Here is a 17,974-nt window from a genome sequence, read left to right as displayed (position 1 = left end):
TTTATTGTTACGTATTTGCTGCTATTTAAATGGAATTTGCGATATTTTACCACAAAATCAGTTAAACAATCTCTTGGATATTAATATTGGCTAAGATTAATTTTATTCTATTAGAAATTCTAATTGTTTAAACCTAGATCTAAATTTTGGGTCAAACAACAACTTTATCTTGAGATTACTATTCTACCATCTGCCATGTATAAATTATCCTAGTACTATTTTAATTTTGATATAATTAATAACCAAATAAGAAATAAGACGATACTAAATTTTTGTGTGAAAATTATTTTTGCTTATCCATCGTATATATCAATCGATCCCTAAATGTTAGGGGTAGGTATATTGGACATTTTTTCCCTCTATTTTTTGGGAGATGGATAAGTAGAGCGAGTGGCTATGAAGTCAGCTCCATTAATCCAAAATACGACAACTACTATATGAAGGGAATAGAGGTGCGTGGGTTGTGAGAAGTTGAAGAATGAGAAAGAAAGGGGCTAAGGGTGGGGAGCAATGACAGGTACGAGGGTACAATAAAGTCATAATTTCTGTGTTCTGATATGGCTCCTCAGTCACCAGTCACCATTCACCTGTACGGAAAAGTTTCCCCACTTCCACACACATCTAACTCCTCCTTTTCTAGTACTACTACTATTACTATTTTTACTTTTTACTTTTTAATAATAGGAAAGTCTCTGATTTTTCAATAGGTTTAAAATAATTTTGGTAGAATTGTGTTTGGATAAAATATTTGTGAATTTAGAGCTTTTGTAGATATACTCTTCCTTTTGAAATTTAAAAATTTGTCCCAAATATTTGTTATTATTTCACTAATAATATCATAAGAAATTTAATTTCATTTAACTCATGATATTTTTTCCGTTAAAATATTTGTTCACCTATTCCTTTAATTTGTGTTCTATTAAAACAAACATGCCGAAGAATCTTCTTTTCATCAAGTTACCAAAAAAAGAAAGGGACGAAGTGAAAATCAGGAAATGATTTATTATTACCGTATTACTAATAGAGGAAAGTGAAATTAGTAGCAACTCTGTTTGGCCATATATGGAATTTGGAAGGGATTTTAGCTATAAAAGGAATCTGATTGGAAACTCATTCACCCAAAGGCAAGCAAAAAGGAAAAAACCTAAGAAGAAAAGTAAAGAATAAAAAGAAAAAAGGGATGAGCTCTCTCTTTTAGTCTCTTTCTCATTTATCATCTTCATTATTCTCTCTCCATATATCATTGGTCAAAACTGTTCCTATATTGGTGTGTATTTTCAGAAGAAAAAGCTGCACTCTAACCAAAACCTTAATTATACTATCCTAGTAAAGGTAATAACTTCAAGATCCCCTCTCCAATCCCTTCTTCCTCTCTCATTTTTACTTTTCTGTAAGACAGCTTTTTAGGTTCTAAATCTCCATCATCTTTTTCTTTTTATTTCTTCTTTGAGCTCTCTTCTTCTTGTTATCTTAGTAGATCATCTTTTAAGTTCTGGATCTCCTCTTATTTTCCTTTTTTCAGCTCCCTTCTTTGAATTTCAGGTTCTTTCCCTTATCTCTTTTGTTGTTTAATTCTAGGGTTAATGGATTCTCTTTAGTTGTACTATGCTCTATTTTTTCTATAAATGGTTGGTTCACAAGTTCTTTTTTTAACTCCTTGTCCATGATAAGAGGTACAAACATTCTGAATATTTCCTTTATATTTTAATATATAAAATTTTAAAAAATATTTCTTGTGTCCAATGTAGTCAATTTTGGAGAGTGATTAGCTAGATTTTCTTATTTATAAGATCCTTTTCTCGACTTCACACTTAGCAGATTTCTACATCTTATTTATAATATATAATATACACCTACTTCTTCATCTTTGACTTTGTGCATTAATGATAATGATATGGTCAGGTGTATAGAGGTGAAAATGGTGAGACAAAAGATTCAGATCAAGAAGATTGACAACTTGACAGCAAGGCAGGTGACTTTCTCAAAGAGAAGAAGAGGGCTTTTCAAGAAAGCTCAGGAGCTCTCCACTCTTTGTGATGCTGATATTGGCCTCATCGTTTTCTCTGCTACTGGAAAACTTTTTGAATATTCAAGCTCCAGGTATAATTTCTCTTTCTTTCTCAGCTTTTTTTCGATTACTTTTGACTTGTTACGGTAGATTTTTCTGGTTCCAAGGATGAGTACTTCATCTAATTAGAATATACATAGGAATTAACAATGAACGTCTATACTTCAAACAAATGGTACTTACCAATAAACTACCTCGCCAGTACTTGGTTCGTTCACTAATTGATGAAAAGATGTTAATTTTTGGAGTTTAAAAAAGCCCATGACTTGCGTGTCAGATATCCGTCTTGTCCAAGAAAATCTCTTACTTTTCTTGTCCGTCAGATTTATATATGGAGAGTTCCACTCCCTTGTGGAAAACCGTAAAAGTTAGTAGTATTAAGATTGATAATTCTATATTTGATGTTAACATATTTTGTTTTAACTCTGCTGCAATGCTTCTTTTTGTAATTAATAAGCAGTACAACTTGTGACTGGAAATATTTCCAGGTTATTAAAGTTTCTCATTACATTTGACTGTCCTACACTCTTTATCATTTTCACAAAAGAGATTGTTATCTAATTTAACGAAATTTTATGTAATAGCAATACTAACAAATTGGTTATGACTGCTTAAGAAAATGCCTGGGTTAAATATCCTTTTCTTTTGTCAGTTTTACCGTACGGTATCTTTCAGAGATTTGTACTTGAATCATCATTTTAAAATGTGATATGCATAATAATAAAGATCCATAAAATATCCTTCAAAATAATGCAAGAGGGGTCCTCAAATTTGTGAACTGAGAGAGAAAGCTGCTTCTTTAAGAACATATATGTTAATACTCATGACTATGGTAGGAGAACTAAGAAATCTAAAGTTTTATACGTCTGTATAAAATTAACACATATGATCATTTGTAGGATTTTCATTCTTTAGTAAGATGTACTATGTGAGTACAACATAAATAGTTTTGCTACTAATTATCCCAGCACGGGTAGTACTCGCTAAATTAATTTTTGTATTTCTTGGATTGATTAGACGAAACAAGGAGAACCCTGCTTGACTCGAATTAATCTTTTTTTGCTTTCAGAATTTCTTCCTTATGTTTAGTTTTGAGGGGTTGAATATTGGAATTTGGAAGTACACCTTTTGTGCAAAAGTAGCATTGTTGTCGTTAATGTATCAGATAATTAAAGATTCTTCTCTAAGATAATCTATGTGTGCACACAGTGATAGTCTTTAACATTGCATTGTCATTGTATGTACATATTGTTAGGGCATATTGTTAACCTATGAAAATCATCGAGAAATTTGAGATTGTCTCGAAGAGAAAACCCTAATCGTCTAAGTCGGTGAGAGAGAAGATATGAGAGACAATAGGGTAAATATAATCTGATCCCTTAATTAAGAATAGAGTCAACTAACTCTATTTATATGTATAAGTAATAGTGGTTAATTTGAAATTAACCGGACAAGGGCCGGGTCCCTGAATTACAAAAATGAAAGTTGGCCCAATAAGGAATAGGCCCAACACTGTAAAAGCTCAGCCAGGATTTGGGCTTAGCATTAAGGGTCTATCATCCCCCCTCAAGCTGGAGGGTGAGAGAACACCAAGCTTGCAGAGAAGTCTCTGATGAGGAACACCTGATAAGGCCTTGGTAAGCATATCAGCTAGTTGGGCAGAAATGTGCACATGCTGAAGAGAAATCACCCTAGAAGAAAGAACACCCCTAACATAATAGTAATCCACTTCAATGTGTTTGGTATGCTCATGAAAAACTGGATTTCTGGCAATATGCACAGCAGCTTGACTATCACAAAAAATAAAAACAGGAGAAGTAATAGACAAACCCATATCAGCAAGAAGCCTAAGCAACCAAGAAACCCCAGTAACCACATGTTTCAAAGCTCTATATTCAGCTTCAGCAGAGTTTAAGAAGACAGTAAGCTGCTTCTTGGACTTCTAAGAAGCAGGAGAATCACCAAGAAGAACAAAACAGCCAGTAACAGATCTCCTAGAGATAGGGCAGATAACCCAGTCTAAATCAGAATAAGCCTTTAGGGTAAAATCAGAAGAGCTGCTGAGTAAGATACCCTGAGCAGGATCATTTACAAGATATCTGAGAACATGTAGTGCAGCCAACATATGAGAAACTTTAGGAAACGCCAGGAACCGACTCAAATGTTGAACAGAGAAGGAGATGTCAGGCCTGGTGTGCTGCAAGAAGTTCAGCTTGCCAATCAAACTTCTGTAGGTAGAAGGATCATAAATAGGATCACCAAAGTCAATCTGAAGCTTGGTCTGGGGATCAAGAGGAGTGATGGCAGGCTTAGCATCCGGACAGTAAAATTCAGATAGAAGGTCAGTTGTATATTTGTGTTGATGGACTACATAACCATGCATTTAATAAGGTTTTAATAAAGTTTAATAAAGCTTAGTATTAAGGGTCTATCACATATACTATTAACCATACATTTAGATATAGTATATTCTAATAATTATCATGGTTAAAAGTCTAAGTGGAAGATTGGATGGATATATACTATTAACCATGGATCTTGGTTTGGATATAGTATTTATTATGGAACAATTATTTATTCAATTTTAATAAAGTTTTAAACAGATCATATATTCGTTTATGTCCTTTACTTATATAGTAGATGATTTAGTGTATAGAGTTTAGCTTATACACGGAAGATTAAATTATTGGTTCTTATAAGTATAAAGATTATGTTCACAATCTAATGATATAATTACTTCTAGGAACATAGTTTATTAAATAATCATATTATAGAGAACCGGTATTTGTGCTAGCAATTACCTTCTTTTCTTTAGGAAAATAAAATAAACCTCCTTTCGTTTCTTTGGATATTCAATAAACATGTATACATTCGTCCTTGATTTTATCTTATCCATTTCCCCTTCAGTATATATTGTGGACAATTCCATAACCGAACTTGCCGCAGACCGAACTTACATTGAGTCCACGGTTCTATGTGGTCCAAGATACTGACTTAGAAGGAACTAAAATCAAAATGTAATTGCAGCATTCTAAGGCATATCCATAACAAAAAAGAAATAAATCGGAATAACTCATCATTAATCTAAATATATCCATAAGAGTCATATTTCTTCTCTCTACTACACCACTCTATTATGGAGTAACCGGTGTAGACAATTGAGATATAATCCTTTATTTTGATAAGTAACTAATGAACTCTGTAGATAAGGGCTAGACACCTACGATCAGATCGTAGTGATTTAATATATTCCCATGGTGCTTCTCCGTATCAAGCTTTAAAATCTTTAAATTATTCAAAGCATTCAGACTTATGGCGCATCAAACAAATATATTCATATTTTGATTAATCACTTATGAACGTCATAAATTACTCAAAATCACATCTTGCCTATTTGTTCATTAGACATCACACTCAAAATGGGTTAGTTCTAACCCATCACCAGCTCTTTTTCCTTTGGAGCAAAATTGTCTTTTAGTCATATTTCCTTTTAAATAGGATCCACAAGTTGGTAGTGCCTCTTTCTTTCAATGAACTTTAAGGTTCATCATTGACCAACTGAAATCTCATCCAGATAATTATGACTTAGACGCAAGTGCACAAATAAGTTTCACTCAATTTTGAAGAATATTTTCTCTTATAAGGTGGACTATATTATTCAATTCAGGAGAGACATTAACAATAATAAGGTCATGTATCCATGTGCCACAAGAGATAAAATATTTATCAAACTCAATAATATAAGAGTTATTCGAAAATAAACTTGATATTCATCTCTTTGTCTAAAAACGGGAATTAAATTCCTTATAGCAAAACGTACATATAATACATCCTTTAAATTAATGTCTTATCACGACCAAAGAAATATTTTGACAAGTGATACGACAAACTACATGAAGTCATTGTGGAGTTGAGATATACAATATTAGATAGATCATGATAAGTCAATTAACACCGAATAATAAAATTCAGACTGCATATATATATATATATATATATATATATATATATATATATATATATATATATATACACACACACATACATGTATCTCGAATAGCAAATTTTGATGGGAAAAGAATTATTCATGGAACGTATATTATATAATGCAGGAATTATACAATCCTAAAAGAAACAGATTCAACTCAGACGGAGAGTATACTGTTATTTTCAGCCAACTGTATATAACCATTTAATACAAAAATTTCAAACGCCCTACGCACATATTCATGCACCTTGAATAGAAAATTTCGATGGAAAAAGAACTACCCATGCAACATATACATGTAATGCTAGATTATTCATTCTAATAAATTAAAACAGTCCAAACTCAGATGGAGAGTATACTGTTAATTTAAGTCAAGTGAACACCATAATTAATAACTCTAGTTCCATTAACCCACCATGTATACTCAGATAGAGATTAAGTACATCAATAACTAGTATTTTACCTAGTGTGCTTGTAATAAATGTATTCGATATGGAGGAAGACCTAAAGTCGACGCGTAAATTTACACTCACTTGAAATTAATTAATAGTGGGAGATGACAGAAACATATTCATGTAATCATGGTTGCATTATAATTACAAAATTGACTCAACGTGTAAACTCAGATGGAGAGTCAATACAGGTTATCAATAACTAGTAATTATACTTAGTGAGTTCATAACAAATTCATCCGATATGGAGGAAGACCTAAATTCGACGCGTAAATTTATTATCTCACTATAAATAGATAGTGGAGGCCATAGGGGTTAATTCATATCACCACTTAATCACAACCATATATTGTTTTTTGAGAATTTTTCAAAATTCGAAAAGAATGCACAAAAAACTCATCCAGACAGCTCTGAAACGCTAAAAATATGCCAATCACCACATAGCAGTGAGCATTTCACTTGGCTATTTCCGATAAGCCTATCCAATTTCAGGTCAGTCGAACATCTTTAAAATTATTATTTCCAAAACTGCGACCAAATTTTAAAATTACCGTTTTAAGCATTTTTAAAAATTTAAAATATGAGGTGCATTCTTGTCATATATCAATTTATGTTAAATCAACATGTGCTATTATATTTCAGATTTAACATAAATAAAACCAACATAAAGAATGACTTTTCATATTCAAATCATATTTTATTCCCGCAAACCGCCAAAAAAACCCATCTATACGACCTCGAATTGACCGAAATATGATATATTTCACTGCATAACAGTGAGTATTTCTTATCAGGTCATTTTCGATGAATCCATCAAATTTCAAGTCAATCAGAGATCGTAAAATTAATGATTACCAAAACTATGACCAAATTCAGATTAATTTCTTCAGGCGAATTTATGTGATTTAAATTCTTTCCATATATCATATTGAGTTAAATCATTATGTGTGATCATGTTCCAGATTTAACACAAATAAAATCGATATATAAGGAGTAGATGTTCATATTTAAAACTCGTTTAATCCAATAATCTACTTAAAACCCTTCTAAACAACCTCAAAACGCCCAAAAATTACGTGATTCACTGCATAGCAAGGAGTGCTTATTCTCAATCTATAATATTATTATATACGTATGAGGATAAAAGGAGGAATCAACACTTCACATTGATTAAAACACTTCACATACCTTCAAAATTACCAAAACTTTACAATTTCTAGCGAGCTACAACAGAAAAAACCAAATTATGGTGATAATTGATTTTGATCAACCGAAATATATAGAAGTCACATGAACAATGAACACTTCACATTGATTAAAAATCCAAGATGTTGCGTCACCAGCAAGGACTTACCTTTTTAAATAAATATTTTCACATGGTAAAATTTTGGTCAAAAGTCAAAACACACTTTCAACGAAACAAGGAATTGTTTCGCTGCAGCAACCAAGAAAATAGCAAGCATATATTTTCTATCCTTTGTTTGTTGATTAAAAAAATAAACTTTTGAGAAATCTCAATAGATTACTTGATCGGGCTTTCTACGGCCTTTCCTCAGTAGCCGACCAACCAGTACCCTTCTTTTTTCTTTCTCTTTCTTTTGCTTAATTTTCCAATCAACAATCGACATTCATACATAATTTCGCATATGTATATTTTACGTTATCTATTTAGATGCAATCTGGCTCTGATACCAATTGATAGATGCAATTTGGCTCTGATACCAATTGATAAAAATAGGTATAAATATCGGAAGCAAATAGCGAGGATCACTTGCATGTAATATAAACAACATACAATCACAGATTTATTTAAACGTAAAATCGCTACTTATCTCTTGAAATGTGACCACGATCGCGAAAAGAGCCTTCAAGTATGAGCAAAACTATCCACAAGATCATCCTTCAGTTCCACAGTCTTCTGTTGTATGACCCGAATAATGCCCGGATTAGCAAAATTCGTGTGGGCGAACCATAGCCTCTTTATAGAATAAGACCTCTTTATATAGCCACAGGTTTTAGGGTTTAAAACCTTTTCCTAAACCTGTTGGGTCTTCCTTTTTCACCAAAAAATATGATTCCATTTAATTCTTAATTATTCGGACACAGGGACCGCAATATTTAATTACCGAGGCTTCCTATTATGAACTTAATTCAAAATATCCGAATTAATATTACCATAATAAATTACGAATTATTCCACTAAAAATTCGTAACTGCACTCCTCAGTTCAATTTCGAAATTCTTCCATTAAACTTTATTTAACTCCCGATGTTAAGATTCAGGTACTAATCTAATAAATTAAATTACTGATAATTTAATTCATTGATTATTTTCTTTAGACTTTCACTTAACTTATTTCATGTGACAGATACAAAATTCACCTACAGGGTTTACACATGAAAACTTATAAGCTTTCATAAAGGTGTATCATCAATCTCTAGACCGAGATATGGATTTATTCAATTAACTATTACTTCGCCAATGTATATCATCATTGTCCAATTTACCACGCATATTGACCCATAAAAGAATCTCGCCTTTTAGTAAATTAAAACAATAAATGATATACACAAATAATAATAATTATATCAAGATTAAGTGTATAATTACGTTTAGTGGCTAGAGAAATTATTTTATTAAGTCGGTATAAAATACTTATCTCTATTTGGTCCGTTCAATACATATAAAATGTAATAGCACAAGAAGTCAGAATTAAACCATTCCCATAATCAAGATAAATTATATTTAATCTTGTGCTACAATAATTCCTGATGGTTTGTCCAATTCTATCATTAGATTGTGAACATGATCTTTATATTTATAAGAACCGATGATTTAATCTTCCGTGTGTAAGCTAAACTCTATACACTAAATTATTTACTATATAAGAAAATGAGACAAACGAATATATGATCTATTTAAAACTTTATTAAAATTGAATAAACAATTGTTCCATAATAAATATTATATCTAAACCAAAATCTATGGTTAGTAGTATATATCCCAACACATAGAATGATAATTAGATGTGATATAAAAAGTCCTACTTAAAGTTGTTAACAATTGAACGATCCATGCATTAAGCCGCCAAAAATGAAGCCTCAAAAGTGTCCAGGTTAAGGAGAAAAGAAAAAACAAAGATGGTAAAATACTTGAGATCTAGGCGAGGGCAACTGTTAGGCCGAGGCGGTGGGTTGACAAAGAGTTGGCTTATATGCGTTCAGAATTGGCAAAGGTGGCACTTGGTGCTAATTATATAGTCACCACTCTCCAGCAAGATAGTTAAGGGCACTTATCCCTTTCATAGTTGAGTGATAGATGAAATATTCCAAACAATTTTATATGGAATCTGTATTGCTCGGATTTTTCAGAAATGTTGTTGAATATGTATCGGATCCTCCAAAGTCGGATCCTCCAAACTTATTGTATTTTTGGAGGATCAGACAAGGATGCATCAACATTTTGGAAAGTTCGTACAATAGGCGCCTCTCTCGATTACCCTCAACTACTATATATAACCTTGTGCACTAAGTGTATTTCTCTTAATTATACAAATATTCAAGTTATTATAGCGCCTTAAATGTGGGAGATGGATGATTAATTAATCCTGGATCACACGAATAGACCCTCTATGCAACATATATTAGTATATATGATCACAAGTATGTGGAAGACTAGTGTTTCGCCCTCTCGGTTAAGACAAGAATATATGAATTATGATCATTTAAGCACAATGGGGAAAAAAAAACGGAATTCAGTAAAGCTCTTGTGATTAGAAGCTTGATATTTCCCTTAAAAAGATTAATCAAATCAGCAATAGATTCAACTGCAAACTTTAGATGTTATCAACGCTTAAAAGGGAAAATAGAAACTCAATTAACTCCGAGCTCATAAAAATTACTACAAAAACAGATAAAGCGTTCATCTTAAGATTCTCATTTTGTTAATAATCAGTGTCTTAAAAGGCAAGGGTGTGAGGTGCCCTGTTTTATAAGTATAAATAATGTAATACTGTTAAAGTTACTATGAAATATAAATTTATTACAACGTTTTAACTTTCAAAGGATTTAAAATCATAATTTCTTAAAAAATATTATCAAGCTGCATATTTTACCTCTTTAAAAGTAAATACTCAATAAATTTTATCAACACTGTAATTTAAAATATTATTCCTTCATGATAAATATAAAATTATTTTTAAAGAATAAAATAATAAATATATGATAATTTAGTGAGACATAGAACTAAGACATGAAGATCTCTCAAGTAAGGATATAAATTTTGGTTACTTATTTTCAAAAGAAAAATTCAAATGATATTCACCGTCACGATATTCTCAATTAGTAAATATGTAATACTATGGTTTGCTATTTGAGTTATTCACATTTTTCATATTACTATATATAAAAAGAACTTTAATCATTCATTTGTTGAAGAATTTTGAGAGTCAGCAGTGCTAATTAGTGAATTCAACACAGCATTTCATGAAATCAAGGATGAGCCCTATTTGCCTTTCGCCCAAAGATTTTTTACTATTCAACTTCATCAAACAAACTGGAGTTAGGCCAACTTTCTTTTCTGGGTATGGCCACATCCGTTGGTGCCATATTTTTCCTTACGCTGGGTGGGTTCCATGGGTGTTGCTTGGATTCGGACTGATTGTCATGTCCAATTTGCATATGAACTTTGGGGCAAGTCCCAAGCGTTGAGTGTTAGGCGCGTTTAGGGCGCAAGTGGGGCGCTTGGGGGCATAAATCTCACAGAACTAAGCATCACACATGAGTCTCAAGGTATTTTGATAGTGCCCCTCCCCGAGGCGAGTCCCAAAAATGCCTTTTAATACACTAGTTATAACAATATAGTAAACTATATGATATAACAATAATGACGTACTTCCCCCGTTTTAAAAAAGAATAACCTATATTACTACTTAGGGAATCAAATAAGGGTTTTTAATCATATTTTTTGCAAATAATTTTTTAATATTTTGAATTTTTAACTACTGTGACTTATATTGTTTTTTATGTAATTTTTAAGTATGTAAATTTTATTTCAAAAACCTTAAAGAATCTACGTCCGAATTCAGAAATTAGTCAATTTGACCCACATAATTCGAAAAGGTTAAAAAGAGGAGTATAAAATAGGATATTGTTAATGAGTTTGTCATTGATACACAAAAGGTGCTAAATGATTTATATATTCATGTCACTGGCACACTGCTTCCCCTTTAATGGGCCTATGCTGCGCGAATCCAAATTAATCGATCCAGTAATATTGGATATTGTTTTAACTAAATTAGAGAACTTGAATATGATGTTTTAAGCTATAGAACTTTTGTTAGTTTTTTCTCATTCATTTTTCAAGCATTCGTAGGTACTAGATGCTTAAATGTCTATTTTCCTTTGTGGTATATGTATTGAACACACTCCATGGTTAATAATATAAATATTGGCATAAACACTTCAATTCCCAGGTTTGTGAGAGTCGAATCTAATGGTTCATGTATATGTGATCTTCTCTACTTTTAGTAGTTGATTGTGTGTTATTGTCATATATCCTTGCACAGTATGATGCAACTGATTGAAAAGCACAAGGTTCACTCAGAAAGGGATATGGATAGTCCAGACCAACTGCAATTTTCTAACCTTCAGGTAATACCATTGTCTCTGCTACTCTGATATCATTAATTGACAATAATCTTATGTACTGAAGAATATGCCTTGCGGTTTTGGTAGGATATATTAGGGAAAATAATACATGTATTAGTTTTGATATTATTATTCCATTATTTTCTAATGTTTTTCAACTTATATATAACTAATACTTGCATTAGTTATATACCATATTCAGTACTATTCTTATACATAGCAAACCATGACATTAGCAATACCATGTCATTAGATAGAACGTAACTGTTATTTCAAAAACTTTATAATAATCAAACCAAATAGTTAATAAGAAATTATCCCAGTATAACTAATCTCAGCATTACTAATCCTAGTATTACTATATTCGGTACTATTCTTATATACTCTTAGTGGGTGTTTGGACATAAGAATTGTAAAATTAAAAAAAAAAAAGTAAAAAAGAATTTCAAGTGAAAATGATATTTGAAAGAGTTGTGTTTGGACATGAATATAATTTTGGGTTGTTTTTGAAGTTTTGTGAGTAATTTGAGTGAAAATTTTGAAAAACAGTTTTTTGGAGTTTTTCAAAATTTCGAAAAATTTCAAAATGCATTTTCAAGTGAAAATTGAAAATTTTATGAACAAACGCTGATTTTGAAAAAAAGAAAAAAAAATTGAAAAAAAGAAAAAAAATTCTTATATCCAAACGCGCTCTTAGAGTCTTGTTGATAAACTTGAGATAGAAAAGGAATACTAGAAGTTGTAGTCCCGATCTAAGCCTTTCTCGCATGAAGAGTTTCCTTTTTTTAATTAATTCATCCAACCGAGCTTCCACGCGTCGTATGTGTTGGTGTGGGGTTAATATGTGATCATGAAATGTATACAAAAGACAAGCCTTGTTGATCTTAATTTCAATCTACCTTACTAAAAAGAAGCAAATCTTTCATTTTCCAGAGCGAGAAGAAAAACTGTGGAATGCTTTGTAGGGAATTTGCGGAGAAGAACCGGGAGTTGAGGTAATTGTTAGTTTAATTTATTCCGAGTAATTCAAAATTTAATGTGTTTATTATTAAAAATGTACAATGTTTTCCGAAAAGATTATCTGATTATCGGTGGTCACACTCTTCGTTAATGAAGAGATATGTTCGGACTCTATATTTTTATTTTTATTTTATAAATTAAGCCATTAACCTCCGGCAAGGTACCTTTGGTTATGGGGGTTTGGCTTGACCCCTACCATGCCAATATATACCAAAAAAAAGTACAAAGCTAGATGGGGACATAGACCTAACCTCCAACACAAAAGAAAGGTAGAGTTACATCTATACTTATACTCTTCCATTAAAAAAGTATATACAAAGTCAACTAACAAAAAAATTAGTCTTGTCGTATCTTCTTCTAATGCTGAGAAGTTGCCATCTGTCTAGTTGAAATAATCGTTTTGCTTCTTTAGGAAGTTGATTAAAAGAGGTATAGAAAGTACTATTTTCACTTGACGAGGCTAACTTAGTCAAATAGTCGGCCACTTGATTGGCTTCCCTTAAACAATGTAGAATTTGCACATTTGCAATTTCAGTCATCTGTACAATTTCACTGTTCGGACTCTATAGAAGGTCGAGTTTATATGTTTCACTCTCTATGAATATACCCTATCTTATCACCAAGAAAATATAATCTATAAAATCCTGAGATTGTCATCTTTTAGCACTTCATCTTTTCACTCCCTTCCAGGGTCCCTTTTCTTCTCTCGCTCTAATTTCTACAAAACAATTGAAAATTTAAGAGTTCTTTTGTATTTCTATTTAAGTGCCCATTCGAAGATTCCTAAGTGATTCATTGTATTTTGGGAGTAGGATGTCATTTTGCTCTTGCACTATAGCAGTGATGGAAAACTAATATGAACAGAACACCTTCCATAGCGTGCCTTTGCATACGTTTTACATCCAAAACTCTATCTTTTCTTCTTCTTCTTCTTCTTCTTCTTCTTCTTCTTCTTCTTCTTCTTCTTCTTTTTTTTTATATAAATTGTTGCGTTTTATTATCATTTATTAAGAGTTCTACTAATTAGTACTTCAGTCTCAAATATTTTCCATTAGTAAGAACCATCGCCATTAGATGTACCTTACTGCTGCCAAAGTTTACCTAATTGTAGTACAATAGACCTTTCTATAATATCCCTATATAACGGCAATTCACTATAAAAGCTAAGTTTTTCTCAGAACAGATTTTTTAAGTTATATTTTACCTCTCTATAACAGCTTTTTACCTATAGCAACAACCATAATTATAGCAGAACACTCGTTGTAAAATTTCTCATCTATAACAGCCATATAAAATCTTTAATATTAGTAATAGTAATTCTAAAAATATGTATACAATCTTTTCTATTGAACTAAGTTTCTATCTTGCATAAGATATAAGGTTTGAAGATTTGCACATGATATCTTTTTCATTGGACAAATTCTCAAAAAATATTTAGACAAAAGATTTAATTGTTAAGCTCTTAGATTGTCTTCAACAGAAAGCTATCAGATATCTTTTTGCTGAAAATTTGGACATGCGCCAATTCAAGCGTTATATCGCTAGTAAGAGAATGAAATCTACGAAACAAACTACAATTACAAAATTCATCCATCAATCTTGAAATTTTTTATTTTTCTAGGTAGCTTTAAAATGTATGCCTTAGGGTTTAAATCTTTATATGTTTAATTATGAATTTATTGTTAATGTGTTAGCTTTCTTCAATATTAAACTAGTGAAATATGCATATCTTTGAAATTTTAAATTTGAATAACTTTTTTTATCTTTTATATGCAACATTGAAAAAGGAAAAGTAATTGATTTTTGGATAATTTTATTTATAACTGCCAAAAACTATTTAAACATCAAATGCTATTATAGGTGTGTAACAACCATTCACTATAAAAACCAAAAATTATCAGAACAAACGAGATTGTTATAAAGAGGGTTGACTGTAATATCAAATTGCAAATGACTTATTTAAGTTATTATGCTAGGCAACTTAATGGAGAAGAGCTGCAAGGACTTGGCTTGGAGGAATTAATGAAATTGGAGAAAATAGTCGAGGGAGGAATAAGTCGTGTCATGAAAATTAAGGTCCTATAGCTACTTCCCCTCCTTTTCCACTAATGAGATTGGTCCTACAATATACGTTGATTCCATTAACTTTGGGATTTTTGTGCCTTTCAGGGTGACAAGTTTACGAGAGAGATCAGCTCCCTTAAGAAAAAGGCAAGTCATAACTTTGAGTATTTCTCAACTTTGTCATTAGATTCTGTTAATTTCTTAATTAGGATACTTTCTTTACAAGGTAGGGGTGTAAGCTAAACTCAGGTCACAAGGCCGCTTACTTAAAGAAAAGAAGGATATTTTCTTATTTTATCATGTACTATTGAATGAAGTTTGAATTTGGTCTTTGAAAAATCAGGTTTTCGGAAAACAATTATTATTGATAGGGAAAGCTTATGTATTGAGATTATGAGGAAAAACGGAGAACCTTATATTTATTATGGTTGTTCTGATAACCTACCTTGGTTTGTCTTTGGTTTCTGGAAGACGATTTTGCTTTAAATTTCGGTAACGAAGTTTCTTTTTGAAAACAAAGATGGCTTTTTAGGTTATTCAAAGTTTTCATTTTTCTGACCTTCTAAATTTTCCTTGATGAAAGAATCTATAAGCCAAACAGTGAAATCCAATCTCAGGAATTCTATTATTCCTGAGATTTACTAGCTTAGTAACATCTTTTATCACCTTATATGTAGCTTTTGATATGCAGGAAGCTCAACTGCTAGAAGAGAATTCACAGTTGAAACAGCAATCAGAAGTAAAATCTGCATTATTATCTTCTTTTTTTTGTTTTGACTAGTTCCCTTTTCTGTGACTACTAAATCATTAAATCTCTGGCATGCAACAGGCAAGATTGAATGAAGTTGAGGGCCATAATGCAATTGAGGGAGGACATTCGGCAGACTCTATCACGACCAATCGCAGCTTAGTCAATAGTCATCACGATTACATTGACTCTGATACTAGCCTCAAGTTAGGGTATGTGAAATACTGCTCCCTCCGTTTCAATTCATTTGGCATAATTGACTCTGACACAAAATTTAAGAAAGAGCGAAATTTTTTTAAAACTTGTGGTTTTAGACATATCATAAAATTTGTGTGGCTAAAGGACCTTTTAAACTTGTGGTATTAATCATATCATAACATTTGTGTGACTATAGAAACTTATTTTTTTAACAAAATACTCGTATAAATGCATCATTCCTTTTGGAGCGAACTAATAAGAAAATACTGTCAAACATAATGGAACTAAAGAAGCATCTATATATATGACTTACTGAATTCCAAACGTACCCCAACTGAACACTTTTCATGTGTCATGCGTTATACTCATTTATAATTTGTTGAATGTTTGCAGCTTGCCTTTTCCTTATTGAGCTTGGTTTGAGAAGTGAAGATATATAGTTACTGAAAGAAGAAAGGGTAACTCTCTATTGATGCATCATCTAATGAAATATATAAATTGATTAGACCAGTTGACCAGACCTCGAAAAACTGTGAGATTAATCGAGGAGGGGTTAACAGTCTAATGAGAAACTAATGTTGTTTCAAGCAGATGTGGCTAGAGCTATATACAGGTACTATCGTCTATCGGTTGATATTCTATTCAATCATATGTACTATATCATCTTAATTTGCAAGGTCAAGTGATGCCTTGAATTGGCTAGTTCGTGTATATATTGTTGTATTTAGGACTTAACCATCTCTTATGGAAGCACTTTGTAATTCGATATTATTGAACAGTGTTTTAAAAGACGTTTTCGGGGTGAGGCGTACCAAAACCGTCCCGAGGTGATGGTGTGGGGCGAAAGCCTCAAGAGGCGTATGCCCAGCAATTTGGGGCGTACGTCCGTGCGTTTGAGGCACGTTTTTGTAGTGAGGCGTAAGCCCCAGAGACTTTTTAAAATTAAAACAAAATTTGTTAAATAAGTCCTTATAATACCCAAATTCTCAAACGTCACCTTGTAATTATTCAAAAGTTTTAAAAAGAAACTGAAATGTATCAAATTTAAAATTCAAGACCTTTTATTGATTAAAATTCTAATTTATGGTCTATCACAATTCTTTATCTTGTTCGCTAGTTTGCTAATATCTCCCAAAACAACGAATAATTAATTTTTTTTATAAATACAAAGAGAATTCCATTCTTTTTCATAGCAGTAAGTTCAAATTTTAAATTGTAAGTTAGTCGTCCTATTTGTTCCTCCATGTAAAAAATTTTATTCTTTTCGACTCAAGTTACTTGTGTTTGTAAATAGCGTATAATAAATCATTGAAGTGTAGTTGTATGGTGCTTACAGTTTAACTGAAACTAGTGTTAGAACTCGCGCGATGCACGGATAATTTGACAGAATATTAATCTTATAAAATAATAATTTAATATATCATATTATTTTAATAAATGTTAATTTTATTTTATTATTTAATATAGTGTGCAGAAATATAACAAAATCTATACAAACTCAAAGGATACACATCATATAATAACAAATAAATTATTTGTTCATATCTATTCTTATTGTCAAATTAGCAAGTATACATTTACTAATGTGACTTATTATTAACTTGTTAATTGGTTTAATATTTTGATACTACTTCTGTTACAACTCAATTTTACCTATAGGTCGTGATGGCTCTCAACATCACTGCTAGGTAAGCCAATTAGTGAATTAAACATATATTTAATCTTTTAATAAATTCCGAGTAATTAAACTTTACTTACTTGCAAGATTTAAGAAGGATAAAAGGTCTA

General features: G+C 31.5%; 1 protein-coding gene across 4 annotated transcripts; it reads left to right on the top strand.

Moving 5' to 3' along the window:
* Positions 1-1,182: 1,182 nt before the first annotated feature.
* LOC104089306 (MADS-box protein SVP-like) lies at positions 1,183-16,957 on the top strand. 4 transcript variants are annotated; one of them, XM_070177512.1, is made up of 9 exons: positions 1,183-1,332; positions 1,903-2,100; positions 12,075-12,159; positions 13,090-13,151; positions 15,153-15,252; positions 15,346-15,391; positions 15,936-15,979; positions 16,070-16,200; positions 16,580-16,957. In XM_070177512.1, exons 2-9 carry the CDS (start codon positions 1,919-1,921, stop codon positions 16,596-16,598), a joined length of 669 nt encoding a protein of 222 aa, XP_070033613.1. In that variant the 5' UTR covers positions 1,183-1,332; positions 1,903-1,918; the 3' UTR covers positions 16,599-16,957. The 4 variants fall into 4 exon arrangements, with proteins under 4 accessions (XP_070033613.1, XP_070033612.1, XP_070033608.1 ...); XM_070177511.1 differs by having other exon boundaries at positions 1,187-1,332; positions 1,911-2,100; positions 15,346-15,387; positions 15,932-15,979; XM_070177507.1 differs by having other exon boundaries at positions 1,191-1,332; positions 15,346-15,387; positions 15,932-15,979.
* The last annotated feature ends 1,017 nt before the right edge of the window (positions 16,958-17,974 follow it).

Source organism: Nicotiana tomentosiformis, chromosome 1 (assembly GCF_000390325.3).
Source record: "Nicotiana tomentosiformis chromosome 1, ASM39032v3, whole genome shotgun sequence".
In the NCBI taxonomy this organism is placed as follows: Eukaryota; Viridiplantae; Streptophyta; class Magnoliopsida; order Solanales; family Solanaceae; genus Nicotiana; species Nicotiana tomentosiformis.
Note: the sequence above shows the minus strand (reverse complement) of the source record. Positions and strands in the feature narration are given on the sequence as shown.

Bases quoted from the DNA above. Each gene is read 5' to 3' on its own strand.
- LOC104089306 (XM_070177512.1), top strand. From the start codon at position 1,919: ATGGTGAGACAAAAGATTCAGATCAAGAAGATTGACAACTTGACAGCA. The intron at 2,101-12,074 runs GTATAATTTCTC...ATCCTTGCACAG, and splicing joins TTTGAATATTCAAGCTCCAG to TATGATGCAACTGATTGAAA. The intron at 15,392-15,935 runs GTCATAACTTTG...ATATGCAGGAAG, and splicing joins CTCCCTTAAGAAAAAGGCAA to CTCAACTGCTAGAAGAGAAT.